The 16919-nt window shown below is 40.5% G+C and overlaps 1 protein-coding gene across 1 annotated transcript in view; it reads left to right on the top strand.

The window, feature by feature from the left end:
• LOC138765189 (S-adenosylhomocysteine hydrolase-like protein 1) overlaps positions 1-16919 on the top strand; it is an 86010-nt gene that overhangs the window by 47208 nt on the left and 21883 nt on the right. Inside the window, exons 3-5 of the mRNA XM_069942111.1 lie at positions 4823-4966; positions 9446-9546; positions 10651-10753. Of these exons, the coding sequence (XP_069798212.1) occupies positions 4823-4966; positions 9446-9546; positions 10651-10753 (348 nt within the window). The remainder of the gene's footprint in view (positions 1-4822; positions 4967-9445; positions 9547-10650; positions 10754-16919) is intronic.

Here is a 16919-nt window from a genome sequence, read left to right as displayed (position 1 = left end):
TTGGGATTCAGTATGCAACAGGCCAGGAATGTAGGCAGGTGCTGGGATTCCGAAGTTCCCATTCTGTTTTTTTTTTAATTTAAAAAATTTTTCACACTATGAACCATATTAATTAAAATACACACAAACATTTCCCACTTGAATACACACAGTGTCATTTTTTCCCCTTCCCTCCCTCCTTCCCAACCCCTCCAAACCCATTAAACGTTCAACATATACAATAAACCCATTAAACAATGTCATCACACGGTGAAAATAAACAAGAAAATTGTGTCACCTCCTACATTGGATCAAGTAATTTTGTCTTCTCATTCTATCATTTTAGTGGGTGGAGGTCCGCGGTAGGCCCTCTCTGTTATGTTCCATGTACGGCTCCCAAATGTGTTCAAATAATGTGACTTTATTTTTTAAATTATGTTATTTTATCCAATGGAATACATTTATTCATTTCTATGTACCATTGCTGTATTCTCAGGCTCTCTTCTGACTTCCAAGTTGACATTATACATTTTTTTGCTACAGCTAAGGCTATCATAATAAATTTTTTTTGAGCTTCATCCAGTTTGAGGCCTAGTTCTTTACTTCTTATATTACTTAGAAGAAAGATCTCTGGATTTTTTGGGATGTTGCTTTTTGTGATTTTATTTAATACCTGGTTTAGATCTTCCCAAAATTTTTTCACTTTCTCACATGCCCAAATTGCATGTACTGTTGTTCCCATTTCCTTCTTACAGTGAAAACATCTATCTGATACCGTTGGGTCCCATTTATTTGACTTTTGGGGCGTGATATATAGCCTGTGGAACCAATTATACTGTATCGTGTGTAACCTCGTGTTTATTATATTTCTCATAGTTCCAGAGCATCACTTTTCCCATATTTCATTTTTTATCTTTATGTTTAGATCCTTTTCCCACTTTTGTTTGGGTTTATAGCTTATTTCATCATTTTCTTTCTCTTGCAGCTTAATGTACATGTTTGTTATAAATCTTTTAATTATCATTGTGTCTGTAATCACATATTCAAAGCTGCTTCCTCTGGTAACCTCAGTCTGCTTCCCAATTTGTCCTTTAATTAGGTTTTCAGTTGATGGTATGCAAACATTGTACCATGAGTTATTCCATATTTGTACTTCATTTGTTCAAATGATAATAAATTATTTCTCAAAAAAACAATTTTCTATTCTTTTGATCTCTTTTCTCTCCCATTCTCTAAAGGAAAGGTTATTTATTGTGAAAGTGATTAGTTGATTTTGCGTCAATAATAATTTTGGTAGTTAGTAATTTGTTTTTTTCCTTTCTACGTGAATCTTCTTCCAAATGTTGAGCAGATGGTGCAGTATTGGTGAACTTCTATATTGTACCAGTTTTTCATCCAACTTATAAAGTATATGTTCTGGTACCTTCTCCCCTATTTTATCTAGCTCTATCTTGGTCCAATCTGGTTTTTCCCTTGTTTGATAAAAATCTGATAGATATCTTAATTGTGCTGAGCTTGGTAGCTGCAAACCACCTTGTTTGTATCATTCTGTTAATTTATCTAGCGCCATCCTCAGTCTCCCCCCTTTCCATAAAAATTTCCTTATTATTCTCTTTAGTTCATTGAAGAATTTCTCTGTTAAGGGAATTGGTAACGATTGAAATAGGTATTGTATCCTTGGGAAGATATTGATTTTAATGCAATTTACCCTTCCTATCAGTGTTAGTGGTAAATCTTTCCAATGTTCTAAGTCATCTTGTAATTTCTTCATTAATGGCTGATAATTTAATTTGTATAGATGGCCTAGATTATTATCTAGTCTAATACCTAGGTATCGGATTGCTTGTGTTTGCCATTTAAATGGTGATTCTTTTTTAAACTTTGTGTAATCCGCATTATTCATTGGCATCGCTTCACTTTTAAGAAGTTCCCATTCTGTTTAAAATGAAACACGAAAGTCTGCAGACGCTGTGATTGTAGTAAAAACACACAAAAAAGCTGAAGGAGCTCAGCTGGTCTTGCAGCATCCATAGGAGGTAAATATATATATCTGACGTTTCGGGCCTGAGCCCTTCTTCAAGGTATAAGCAAAGAGCAGGCAGGGGTCTGAATTAAAAACTTTGCCTGCCCACTCTGTTGAAGTTGAGTATATTGGAAAATTTATGATACTTCTGTGTAATGTAAAATAAAAGTATGTTTGGGCTTAAATAAAAGTAACTGAATATCTAGAAAGGCCACTTGTCCATTACCATCAAAAGTAATGAGGTTGTTGAATTAATAGAGCTTTACTGTGCAAGTTTACAGCATATAAAGAAATAGGTCATATTGAAGTCCAAGATATTTATACATGTTCACGTTCCATCTGCTTCCTCAGTCATTATAAGAGTTAAAAACCTAGTGTGAGGCCAAACTTTTGTTTCAAAAATTGAGTTTCGAGGAAAGTTATGGTGTTAGCATGTCGTTTTGAAATAAAGAAATGTATCTTGTGAATGAGAAGGATGAGGGTGAAGTGTGATTATCGTGAGCTGCCATAGGGTTGTTGTTTTGGAATGCATCTGAAGGCAACAAGACAGATAGGTTGAGGTTGGATTTTGCAATGGAGTTCCCATTAGTATGTTTAATTTGGTTGACAATAATTACATAGATTACAAAATAGTCATTGCACATAAGAGGCCCTTCAGCCCACATGTCTGTGCTGAATGTAATGTCCAAGTCCAATGAAAATTCTGCTGCTTGCACATGTTAGATATTCGTCCCTTCCCTTCATATTTGTGTGTCCATCTAGAAGCCTCTGAAGTGACACTTGTATTTCCCCAGGAACTCAATATATTAAAAAAAAATCCTCAACTCATCTCTTTTAGATTCCTCCCCCTCACCTTAATTACATATTCTCTAGTATGTGATGAATTTACCCTGGGAAAAAGATGATGGCTGTTCACCCAATCAATGTATCTCACAATTTTATAAACTTATTTTTTTTTAAATTCAGATTTTATTCAGATTTTTTGTCAAGAGTACGTACATGACATCACATACAACCCTGAGATTCCTTTTTTCCTACAGGTGTGGCAGAATTACCACTAATTTGTAGTGCAAAAAATAAACTTTACACAGTAAACATCTAAACAATTAAATGGACTGTAAACCGATTACGAATGTGAACTAACTGTGCAATACAGAGAGAGCAAAAAAAAATCAGTCTGAGTGTCATTGAGGAGTCTGATGGTGGAGGGGTAGCAACTGTTCCTGAACCTGGTGGTGCGAGTCTTGTGGTACCTACACCTCTCTTCTGATGGCAGCAGCAAGAACAAAGCGTGAGCTGGGTGGTGAGGGTCTTTGATGATTGCTGCTGCTCTCCGATGGCAGCGTTCCCTGTAGATGTACTCAATAGTGGGGAGGATTTTGCTTGTGATGTCCTTGTAGTTTTATTCCCCACTGTAGCCCTGTTGTTTGTTGACTGTGGTGGCATTGTGCTACTGTTTACCCAACCAAGTAATGTAAAAATTACGGTAAGGTAGTTCATGACATTGGGAGAGATTGGTAGCTATCTGAATAGTCAAGGTATCAAAGATTATGGGGAGAATGCAGGGGAGTTGGGCTAAGTGGGAGAATGGATCAGCTCATGATGGGCTGGGCTGGATGGCTTAGTTTATATCTTATGGTCTTATGGAATCCTTTGTTTAAAGGGACATTCGCTATTGACATTTTTTGTCTTTGGGTCAGTACATCCAGTAAGTTTTATTTCCTCCTCTCCACCCCATTAAAAAGTCTCAGAGAATAGTTGGATCCTTTTTCTAGATTGTTTCTCTTTCCATGTTCTTTTCTATATCTCTCTCTATCCATTTGAATCCCATGACCATTATCTACAGATTTTAAATTTGTGCATACAGTTATTGTAATAAATATTGCTTCTGTTCTGTGCCAGCTTTTGCTTAAAGCTTTGACCTTTTTAAGAAATATCCAAATATAAACCAAAATTCTAGTTCATTGTGTAATATTTTACCCAGATTCTTTCTGGCCACCACAAGTACTAATCTAACTGGTCGAGGATTTTGTTTTACTCCACTCCATCTTCTTCCCACATTTCAGTTGAGAGCACGATGGCATATATTAAGTCTTTCTTGCGGTTGTTCAGTTCAATCTAATTATGGTGTGAGGTACTTGTCAGCAAGAATATATTTTCAAGTGTTACTTCGTGGGAAAAAATGTGAGACCTTTATGAAAACATTTTTTTGTTTCCCACCCCTTCCTCTTGCTGAGTCCTAGCCTAGAACAGGGAGATGGTTTGGGGCAGATTACAAACACCAGTACCATAGTGTTTTGAGGCATGCGCAAATCTCTTTTCCAAATTGCAGAAAGAGGCATGAATTTAACCCAATATTATTCTTTCTGTGATTGAACAATTAAGAATGCTGGTAAAGGCTTTAGTTTGAACACAGTTCCTCCTCTGTGGGTAAAAACACAACGCTGGAGAAACTCAGCAGGTCGAACAACAGTGTACTTTATATAGCAAAGATAAAGATACACAACCAGCATTTCAAGCTTGAGCCCTTTATTAAGGTACCTTGGGTCAAGGCAGAAACGTTGGTTATGTATCTTTATCTTTGCTATATAAAGTACATTGTTGTTCGACCTGCTGAGTTGCAGAAGCATTGTGTTTTTACTTCAATCACGGAGTCTGCAGACTTTCATGTTTTACTTCTCCTCTATGGGGGTATCTTTACTGATGCTCAAATAAGACTGTTTATTTCAGCATTAAGGGATGCATGAAAATTAATGCCATATTTTCTTTTTATTTACAAGCCTCCAAGTTGTGATTTTTTTTTTAATCTCTTCCCTTTAGCGGCATCCTATACAGACAGTTCAGATGATGAGACATCCCCCAGGGACAAGCAGCAAACCAACTCGAAGAACAACAGTGACTTCTGTGTGAAAAACATCAAGCAGGCGGAGTTTGGTCGCAGAGAGATTGAAATTGCGGAGCAAGGTGCGGCAGGGCAGAGATTACACAGGGTGCAGCATCAAATTAGCCTTTAAGAAATCTTATCTGAAATTGTTTAAAAAAAACAACCATGATTTTAGAGAATGCCTAAAGTCTTCCAGTGACATTTGGACGAGTTGCACAGTCGTCCTTATTACAGGATAAGACGTGTATTGCATTCCCTTCTACCTCACCTTTGGGCTGAAGTGGAAGCTAGATGCTTTGAAATAATAAGAGGTAATGTGCTCAATTGAATTGGTAATTATTGCTCTTCTTGAACTTTGCCTGAAGATTCAATTGCTTCAGCCAGCTTTCTGACCCATTTACATTTGAGTGATTGATCAATTAAGATGGTTTGGCAGCATTTCTAATTGAGTAAGATATAACCACTTACAGCACAGAACAGGCCAGTTTGGCCCTACTAGTCCATGCCGTAACAAATCCCCACTCTCCTAGTCCCACTGACCAGCAGCCGGTCCATACCCCTCCAGTCCTCTCCTATCCATGCAACGATCCAGTCTTTCCTTAAATGTAACCAATGATCCCGCCTCGACCATGTCTGCCGGAAGCTCATTCCACATCCCCACCACCCTCTGCATAAAGAAATTTCCCCTCATGTTCCCCTTATAGTTTTCCCCCTTCAATCTTAAACCATGTCCTCTAGTTTGAATCTCCCCAGTCTGCACAACCTTTCCCTGTAAGTCAGACCCTGAAATCCTGTCAACATTCTCGTGAACCTTCTCTGCACTCTCTCTATTTTGTTTCTATCTTTCCTATAATTTGGTGACCAAAACTGTACACAGTACTCCAAATTTGGCCTCACCAATGCCTTGTACAATTTCATCATAACCTCCCTACTCTTGAATTCAATACTCCGATTTATGAAGGCCAACATTCCAAATGCCTTCTTCACCACACCATCTACCTGAGTATCAGCCTCGAGGGTACTATTTACCATAACTCCTAAATCCCTTTGTTGCTCTGCACTCCTCAATTGTCTACCATTCAATGTATATGACCTATTTAAATTTGCCTTTCCAAAATGTAGCACCTCACATTTATCTGTATTAAATTCCATCAGCCATTTCTCAGCCCACACCTCCAGCCTTCCTAAATCACCTTTTAATCTACGGTAATCTTCCTCACTGTCCACAACACCACCAATCTTTGTATCATCCGCAAACTTGCTTATCCAATTCTCCATCCCTACATCCAGATCGTTAATATATATTTAACAAACAAAAGTGGACCCAGGACCGATCCCTGAGGAATTCCACTAGTCACCGGCCTCCAATTGGACAAACAATTTTCTACCACTACTCTCTGACACCTCCCATCCAACCACTGCTGAATCCATTTCACTACCTCTTTATTTATACCTAATGCCTCCACCTTTTTTCCTAACCTCCTGTGGGGAACTTTGTCAAAAGCTTTACTAAAGTCCAAATAGACAACATCCACAGCTTTCCCTTCATCAACCTTTTTTGTAACCCCCTCGAAAAACTCAATCAGGTTTGTCAAGCATGATCTACCCCTGACAAAACCATGTTGATTATTCCCTAGCAATCCCTGTACCTCCAAATATTTGTAAATAGCATCCCTCAGAACACTTTCCATCAACTTGCCCACCACAGACGTCAGACTTACAGGCCTATAATTCCCAGGTTTGCATTTGGACCCTTTCTTAAACAGAGGAACCACATGCGCCACCCTCCAATCCTTTGGTACCACCCCCGTGGCCTGTGACATCCTAAATATCTCTGTTAATGGCCCCACTAACTGTGCACTAGCCTCCCTGAGTGTCCAGATGTTGACTATCCAATTCCCATTCCTTGTCCATCTATCCAAAGAGAGGTAAAGGAGATTCTACAGGAGCTGGAAAACTGAAGTAGCTCACAAAATGCTGGAGAAACTAAGCAGGACCAGCAGTATCCTTGAAAGGCTGTGGATAGTCAATGTTTTTGGCCCGAAATGTTGACTGATTATTGCCTTCCATCATACCACCTGATCTGGCGAGGTCCTCCAGCATTTGTGTGTGTTTTGTATCAAAAGAAATAATTTTTTTATTGACCTCATTGAGTTGCTGTTGGCTTTGCCCGTTGTATCTTGCGCATGGCATTAGTTCTGCTGAGGTTAGTTGGGAAGAAGCAACATTAAAAAAGAAATTTGGGTAGCAAAATTCCATTTAAAAATTTGAATCTCATGAATGTCCTTCTGTGTCACAATGTAAAAGCATGAGTGCTAACAAATTTAAATGTCAAGAAAATATGCCAAATTATTTTCTGTTTAGTCTATTACTTTCAGGTTTGCTGAAATGAGAATATATTGAGAAATGGTTATATTTAATTTTTAAAATTTTTTAATTTAGGCATATAGCTCAGAAACAGCCCTTTCAGCCCCAGAGCCCATGCTGCCCAGTTACACCCAATTGACCTACAACCCCTGGTATGCTTTTGAACAGTGGGAGGAAACCAGCCCCCGGGGAAACCTACACAGACATGGGAGAGAACATACACACAGTACAGAATTTGAACTCGGTCCCTATTATTTGCACTGTAATGGCATTGTGCTAACCAGTATGCCAATTGTGCCCCCCCCCACCGGCTTCCCCCCAACTGTGCCCCCCCCTCAGGCTGCCCCCCAACTGTGCACCCCCCTGGCTGCCCCCCAACCGTGCCTCCCCCCCCCCCCCCCCGTGCTGCCACCCAACTGTGCCCCCCCCACCTCGGGCTGACCCCCAACCGTGCCTCCCCCCCTGTGCTGCCCCCCAGCCGTGCCACCCCCTTTACTTTGTAAAAGTATGCAAAAAAAGTTTGAAAAAGTTATTAATACATAAAAGAACTTGAGAATACTATTAAGTTAAACTTTTTTTTGCAATTGTTTGTTAGTCCCATTTATTTTTCTCATCAAGGAAAGCCCAACCCATGACCATCTTATTAAAATAATATTGTATTTGATCTGGGATGGGGTCAGCCACTGTAATTCTCTCTAAGTGGGTCTCAATCTTTGCTTGGCATTGTGGAAAAGTAATTAGAACAGAGATGAGAAGAAATGTCTTCAGCCAGATGGTGGTGAATCTGTGTTATTTGTTGCCACAGACAGCTGTGGAGGCCATCATTGAGTAGATTCAAAGTGGAGGTGATTGGTAAGGGCATCCAAGGTGATGAGGAGAAAGCAGAAAATGGTTTGAATGGTAGATTAAATGATTGAGCAGACTCAATGGGCTGAATGGCCTAATTCTTCTTCTATCTTTTATGGTCATGGTATTTCTCACAAGGAAGAGTCCAAATAATTAAGCATTATTATTGAAACATGCACGTATATGTTGAGAAATGCTGCAGTCTGACACTGGGATTATGTGTGCAGTGATGCTGGTCTCATTTCCATCTGAACAATATTTCATGTGACTTTGGTCACAGGGTGACTTCAAAGAGCTTAATACTTGGAAGCTTTAAAATCTGGTAATTTCCCACGGTGGTACGGTTTGGTTCAGCTATTGATTTTTTTTCTCAGAGAAATAGTTAGTAAGCAAGTAACAGAATTTATTTTCTTGCAATGCTCTTGCCCTTTGTTTTTAAAGTCATGCGGTTAGACCCAATTTGAACTAGAGCATATTGATTCTGAGAGGGGTTGCCATAGATACTGGAGCAAACATTAATCCTTGGCCACTTGTGCTGAATGCACAGAACATAATGTATTCTTTGACATTGAGGATCTCTTGATGGATTTGAATTTTGAAAGGGACTGGAACGTACAGTTGCATTAGCATTGCACATTCATGGGAGGTAGCTAGATGTGCCTTTCTTTCACATTTATCCTTTGGATGACATTGTAAGTCATCTTCCGTCTGATCAGCTGGATGCAAATAAATGCTCTGTTCTTTTTGAAATGGTGCAGCTACCTTCGTATTCTGACCATTTATTCCTTCAGCAAACAGCACCCCGAAAATAGATTGGTTGGCCATTTAGCTTGGCAGATAATTGAGAACTTTTTAAATGTAAGCATAAAGCACAGTAACAGACCCTTCTGGTCCATGAGTCCGTGCTACCCAAATGCACCAATTGACCTACCCTATGTTTTTTAGGAGGGTGGGAGGAAACTGGAGCAAACCCTTGCAGGTCATGTGATGAACATAGAAACTCCTTACAGACAGTGCCAGATTCGAACCCAGGTCGCTGGCGCTATAATAGTGTTGCACTCACCACGCCACTAACCGTGCCATCCTGAGCTTGTTGAAGCTAATTTATCTAGAGGTGTTCTGTGGAGATAGGTATTAAATGGAGATATTTTTACAATGTAAAATACAATATCTAAATAAAAAGTCATTATTTTCCTGAAGTCTACAGTGGCACTACGGACGGTTTCAGGGCAGTTCAGTGTCTGCCCATCATGTTTTTCAATACTGTTCTGAACAATATAATCAGAAAAAGGTAAGAAATATATTGGTAGAAGTTTATTGAATCATAATCTGTTTTGCTTTTTCAGAAATGTCAGCCCTTGTTGCTCTTAGGAAACGAGCTCAAGGTGAAAAGCCACTTGCTGGGGCTAAAATTGTGGGCTGTACCCACATCACTGCCCAAACTGCGGTAAGCGATGTGTAAAAAATGCAGCAATATCTGTCAGTGAACCAGGGAAATTCTTTCAAGTTGAGTTAGCCAAGAGAATGCGTCTTGAGAATTCTCTACCCCAGTGATGTATGGAGCTTGGCTCATTGAACACATATAAAGTGGAGAATGCCAGATGTTTGAACTAGAGGAGAGATTTTGACCATAGGAGAAAATCGGCCAAGATTGGATCAACCATCATAACCTTGTAAGAGTGAGTAAGCAAGTGTGAGTGGCTGTTTGGCCTCAACCTCCATTTTCTTCTGTATATTTCTTGTATTGTTGAGCTGGTGTATTTCACAATATAATTGGAAGGATCCTACATTTATGCAAAAGAGTGGCTGCATTTGTTCACAAGGGACCAAGCTCGAGATGGCAGAGGCCGACAGCATCGAATCCACGCTGCTGAAGATCCAACTGCGCTGGGTAGGTCACGTCTCCAGAATGGAGGACCATCTCCTTCCCAAGGTCGTGTTATATGGTGAGTTCTCCACTGGCCACTGAGACAGAGGTGCACCAAAGAAGAGGTACAAGGACTGCCTAAAGAAATCTCTTGGTGCCTGCCACATTGACCACCGCCAGTGGGCTGATCTCGCCTCAAACCATGCATCTTGACGCCTCACAGTTCGGCGGGCAGCAACCTCCTTTGAAGAAGACCGCAGAGCCCACCTCACTGACAAAAGACAAAGGAGGAAAAACCCAACACCCAACCCCAACCCACCATTTTTCCCCTGCAACCGTGTCTGCCTGTCCCGCGTCGGACTTGTCAGCCACAAATGAGCCTGCAGCTGACGTGGACATTATCCCTCCATAAATCTTCCTCCACGAAGCCAAGCCAAAGAAAGAAGTTGACACCTCTCTGCCTGGAACCACGCAAGCTAACTAGATTTATTTTGGAATGCAAACAATATACAGTAGATACTTTGATGTTGCAAACAATGGTCTGCATTATCTGCAGCCAGCTGCCATCCCCAATTAAAGTAGCAAGGTGCAATAGGGGTGAAGATTTTTAAAAATCCACATGTTTGGACAAAGATAACTTGTGTGACACTTAACATTAGCTTCATTCTCCCATGTTTATTGCAGGTCCTAATTGAAACCCTGGGTGCTCTTGGAGCGCAGTGTCGCTGGGCAGCCTGTAATATCTACTCAACACAGAATGAAGTTGCAGCTGCTCTTGCTGAGGCAGGTATGTTCACATTATAATTACCCTTTGGATCATACTTGAATGTTTCTTTGCTGCCAGCTTGCACTCATTATATCAGTGCTAGAAACACACAGGAGACTGCAGATGCTGGAATCCTGAGCAAGATGTATATCGATCTATTGGAGCAACTCAGCGGGCCGAGTAACATCAGCGGGAAAAAAAAAAAATTGTCAGCATTTGGGTTGGAAACCTTCATCAAGACGGTCTTGATAAAGAATTCCAACCCAAAAAGTTGGCGGCTCTTTTTCTCCCATTGATGCTGTTTGACCTGCTGAGTTTCTCCAGCAGGTTGTGTTTTTTTGGGCTCCAAATCTTGCATGCTCTTTGTCTTCCTGTTATGCATTACCAGCCTAAGGTGGATATAGTTCCAACTTAGCTTCGTGGCAGTTTTGAGGACTCTTTTCTGAAGGCGTCGTTCACTGCTTAAACCTAGTCGTGGATGTCGTGTGTCATGTTCCGTCAAGTTAGCGTTGTTCATATCGAGTCACGGCGGGACTCAACCATAAGTCAGTATCTGTAGTGCATAGACTTTCGTTGAGCTGAATTCACATTGGATTACATATTGACAAATATTTCTGATATATTAAGATTGACAAGTTGAACAGTCACTTATTAGGAACTCATTTATATAATTACTGTACTTTATCTTGGCACGAGAGCATAAAGATCTAGATTGATGCTTCCTTGCAGCATTGAATGAAGGTATTGACTTGTTTTTATCCGGAAACAAGGTTCTTCTGTTGTGTCAAGTAGCTGTGAAAAATCACTTCTCCTTTTGAAGAATGGTGCTCCTCAACCAACATCACAAACGATCATCATTCATACCTGTTTGTAAGAGCTTGCTGTGTGCAATTGACTCCTATGTTTCCTATGTTACACCAGCAACTGTGAAGTACTTTAGGACGTCATGAAAGCAAAATGCACATTAGGAGCAGTGGCCAAAATAACATTGACAAAGTGCATATTGAAATTTCAAGGATGTGTAGATTGGACAGCACTGGGTTGTGTACAAATGGATGACACAACAGTCGTCAGCCTCATCGCAATGATGATGAGTCGCACTACAGAGAAGATGTGTAAAATCTCGCGAAATGGTGCGAGAGGAACAAGACAAGACGAAAGAGATGATCGTGGACTTCAGGAGCACCAGGAACGACACCCCTCCACTACACATCAACAACTCTGCAGTGGAGAGAGTGGAGAGTGGCAAGTTCATTGGAGTTCACTTAACTAATGACCTATCATGGTCACTCAACATCTCCTCACTTGTCAGGAAGACGTAACAGTTGCTGCACTTCCTGAGAAGACTGAAACGGGCAAGGCTACTGGCCACCATTATGTCTTTCGAGAGCATTCTGGCCAGCTGGATCACAGTATGGTATGGTTGCTGGAGAGAAATGGTTTGGAGGTCAGTCCTCAGGACCATAAGGTGGCAGAGAGGATCAGTGGAGACTCTCTTTCCGCCCCCACCAATTAACATGATAACATCTACTGAGATTGTTGTCTGAAGAGGGCATGCAAAATCATTGAGGACCCCTTTCACCCTGCACACAGCATCTTCCATCAGGGAAGAGATACAGGAGGATCAGAGCCAGCACCTCCAGGCTGAGGAACAGCTTCTTCCCACGGGCAGTGAGAACAACCAAAGGAACGGCTCGCAGTGACCCACCGAGACTCATTTGTACAAAACGATATTTATTTATTTGTATAGATAAAATCCTTGTCCTGTATGTGTATTGTGTCTGCATGTTTTGCACCGAGGACCAGAGAACGCTGTTTCATTGGGTTGTATTTGTACAATTGGATGAGAGTAGACTTGACTTGAAATGACACCTCCTGCAAGTTGCCATACACCAGTAGGTATAACCACAGCTTGCATCTGCAATTGCACCACTTCCAGCACAGTAAAATGGTTGAAGGTGCTTCATCGGGTCATCATCAAACAGAACCTGACAACGAGGCATAGCGGGAAGCATTTGGACAGATACACAAAAGCTTGGTCAAATACACAAGTCTCATGGAGACTGTCCCTTTGAAAAATCTTGCTGAGTTTGTTCACTTGTGCTTCGGAAAGCTGATTTCTGACAATCTCAGCCAACATCTATTCTCCAAAAATGTAAACAGATAAAGGAAAATGCAAGTAGTTGTAGTTCAAGTTCATTAATTCCTTATGAGCACTCAAATGGAAGTGTTTTGTCTGGTGCCCTAAAATACATTCCTTTGTTAGTTATAAATGCCTTTTTACTATTTTTCCCACTCAAGTCATACAAGTTTTGCATAGTTCAGGGGGAGATTCCTGTGGTTTGAAAAGCACATTTGCAATGTTAGTTTAATTTCATATTTTATCATATGGTCATTGGATTTTATTGCAGTTCTTCAGTATAAAACTGATGCCAGATATGCAAGAATAGTCCTCAACTGTCCATCCAAAAATTTGTATTATCAGATTTCAAATTTCTATTGTCAGAGTACATACATGTCATCACATACAACCTGTGAGATTCATTTTCCTGCAGGTGAGGCAGAATTGTCCATTAAACAAAAACTGTACATAATGTACACATGTAAACAGATTTTAAAAAGGTAAAGAAACTGCAACACAGGGAGAATTTAAAAAATGAATAAAGTGCAAAAGTTAGAGTCCTTAAATAAGTCCCTGATTGAGTTGAGGAGTCTGACGGTGGAGGGGGGTTTTGAACCTGGTGGTGCGACTCTTGTGGCACTTTTCTTGATGGTAGCAGTGAGGACAATGTGTGTGCTGAGTGGGTCGGATCCTTGATGATTGCTTCTCTCTGATGGCAGCATTCCCTGTATGTATTCTTGGTGGTGGGTGGGGTTTTGCCTGTGATGTCCTGGGCTGTGTCCACTCAGGGTACTGATGTCCCCATACCAGACCATGATGCATCCCAGTCAGCACACTTTATAATAAGTAGGTAGTTTTCCCAGCTTGAAGCAAAGTAGACCAGTCATATTGGCCTGCAGGAATGCACAACATTGTTGGCCTGTTACACTGAGAGAAATGAGTGATTTAAAAAAAATAATAAAAATTCTTGTCTGACAAATTTTCTCTGACACTTCTGGTTCAGCATTTTGTACCAGTAATAATTATGGGGTCAGGTTCAGGAATGAAGAATTTCAAATGATCTTCCTTCAAAGTGCAGAATGTTTAACATTGTGGTCACAATTTTCCCATGCCTCTTGATCAATTATATTTTGGCTTCAGCGGATTTGCCCAAAGACCATAGATCCTGGCTCTTGAATGCATCTCTTAAACCATCTTATGGGAGTGATTTTACTGCGTGCATGAAGGAGGATACCTGCTTGTGATTGTCTAATTTTATCATAATTGTTTTAACTACAAAGCCTTTCTTATAGAGGAACTAAATTTGACTTTGTGAGCCTTCCTTGCATAACAGAGTAAAAGACGGTCTTAATTTTATACCTAATTTGGACTGTGTTTTATTTTCTCTGACCACCCTTGCTCAGTCCATCATCCATCTCAACCCTGAGGTAATCCACTGCCCACTTTGGCTTCGTGGTATTGACATAAGGCATTTGCAGTGGTGATTACTCAGCTGTCAAAGTAAAGCATCCTGCTGTTAGTTTATTATCGATTAACTTTGGCTAAACATGTTGCATATTGCTGCCCACCAATGATACTCATGGGTTCCAATCACAGCACAACGACTTACTCGATAGAATTTGTTATACTTGTCCTTGTAGCTGAACCCAACCTTTCTTTCTTTGGCTTGGCTTCGCGGACGAAGATTTATGGAGGGGTAATGTCCACGTCTGCTGCAGGCTCGTTGGTGACTGACAAGTCCGATGCGGGACAGGCAGGCACGGTTGCAGCGGTTGCAGGGGAAAATTGGTGGGTTGGGGTTGGGTGTTGGGTTTTTCCCAACCTATGACATGGATAAACTGTAGAAAGGGCTTTGGTAAGTGTCTCCTCAAAAAGTAAATTCTAGTCAGCTACTTCTAACAACAGTCACTTTGTCCTTGTTCTCTTTTGTTCTGTGATTCTGAATTTAATTTTTAGTAGTGATTGAAAAGTTAGGTCCCTCACTGTAAGGTTTGCTATTTCCGGTCGTGTGTGGCGACTGAATTAACAAGAGGAGTTGAATTGACAGAAATTCACTGAATTCATGATATTTACTCATAAGAACATAGCTGCCTGGGATTTGGTATCCATTTTTTTTTCTGCTGCTACAATCCCTCAAAGACCTGCTCTCAGCCCACTCTCAGATCAGGTGAATATGAGGTCTGTGTTTTGTGAGGTTTCTGTACCTCTGTGTAACCTCAGCCCAACATTTTCATTGCAACTGATAGAAATGGTGTTTGTTTAACCACAATTAATAAGAGGCCATGAATATATGTACCTGCAGAGCTAATGAATCAAGGTAAAAATCGACATGGATTCAGGAATGTTGTCCCAGCCTCAACAAGGACCCAGCTGTTCCAAGGCACCGGCTGTACTGTAGATCTCTTCAGAACGCCGATCTAAATCTTCAAAGTGAAACTTGCCTCACTTGGAACTCTCTTCGATACCAGCTGCAGATCTCCAAATTCACTGACTGGAACGGCAAAGTATAACTAACTTTGCATCTTCATTGAGGGATGCTTGTGGCACCAGGATTTGCCACTGAGAAGATCTTTGCTTTAGTTAAACCTCTATCTTGCCAATGGTAGTCATGAAGAAGGCAAATTTAAAAATGATGTTATCATCCAGGACTGCAGTGCCTACTGAGGTCAATTCAGAAACATCGATATCTTTTCCCACGGAATATTTTTGTTGTCAAATTCTTGTGGATGTAAAGGGAACATATGCAGATGCCCCTATAAAATTAGTGTCAGAACGTTGTAGTATCCCAAGTATTGTCAGTCACATTGCTAACAAAAGGGTTTGAAATGTCTTACACTTCAGGTGAAAGTTAATGGCTTATTTATTTTTACAGCAGCTTACTTGCATGCAACACTGGGAAAAGATCTCACTTATTTTTACATCTATATTGCACTCATGATTAGTAAGGAGCTGTTAGACTGTGAACCTGCACTCTTCTGTGGGAATTAGAGTCCTGTAGATGTGCAGTATAAGGGAATGAGGAATGTTTACTGCCCCTTGATTGAGATGAATGAGCCTTATTATTCTTTTGGCAGAAAGTGATCCTTCCTACTTTAGGGTAAGGAAAAGGTTTAATTGGTCTATGTACTAAGTACCAGCAGAAAACAGTGGCTTTGGGCAGATGCATTTGTCATTTTCCCAGGATCCAAACTTCGCTGCCACTTGGGGAATTAGAATGGTGTAAAATTCCTGCCTTTAAACCCAAACCAGGAAGCAAATGTTTGGCTTATTGCGAATATGCTAAGCCATAACTTGAACCTTTTCCTACACTTAATAACTTGCTTATGGTTAGTTCTTTTAATATTATTATGAGCAATTTAAATGAAGCTCAGAATTTTGAATGGATACCAGAAATTAGTTGTCCAGTTCAAAATGACCACAAAACCGTTGATATTTACTGTCTTTTTTGTTTGCCATAAAACTGATGTTAATTTGGGATTTTTGCATGTGTTCAGGAGTCCCCACATTGCTGTCAGTGACACAGCACTCCTTTGACCCACATTGCCACCATCTCTACCACAGTCACCCAACATCACTTGGATGGAACTGGAGTTCTGCACGTGCTGAACTTAAAAAAAATCTTCCTCTTCCCCTCCAAATGAGTTTATAGTGGTTAAAATAGCCACATAAACTATCCAGCCCCCAAAAAGCCTGCTTTATCTGTGTCCTATAATTTCCCCATTCAAATATTTTCAAATGAGAGTAGTTTAAAGCTAAACACTACTTAGTTTGACATTTTATTGCTCAGTGCAAGGTTTTTAAAAAGTTAAAGATTCTTTAGGGTTTATGAGCTTAATGTGATTGGCTGGGATACCAGGAATGTCTTTGAATTGTAGCCTGACATCGAAAAAGCATGTCCTTGCCCTAAAAATCAAGAGACTTTTCAAATAAATTTTCTTTGAGGTCAGTGGCAAGTTCCAGTGTTTCACTGCTGACTGCATGAGCTCAGATCCTGCTATTCGGTCAATGCTGGAGCTGTAGGTCGGCTCAAGAATTGGTAGTTTGGAACGGAGAAAGCAGTGTTCT

Source organism: Narcine bancroftii, chromosome 5 (genome assembly GCF_036971445.1).
Source record: "Narcine bancroftii isolate sNarBan1 chromosome 5, sNarBan1.hap1, whole genome shotgun sequence".
Lineage (NCBI taxonomy): Eukaryota > Metazoa > Chordata > Chondrichthyes > Torpediniformes > Narcinidae > Narcine > Narcine bancroftii.
Note: the sequence above shows the minus strand (reverse complement) of the source record. Positions and strands in the feature narration are given on the sequence as shown.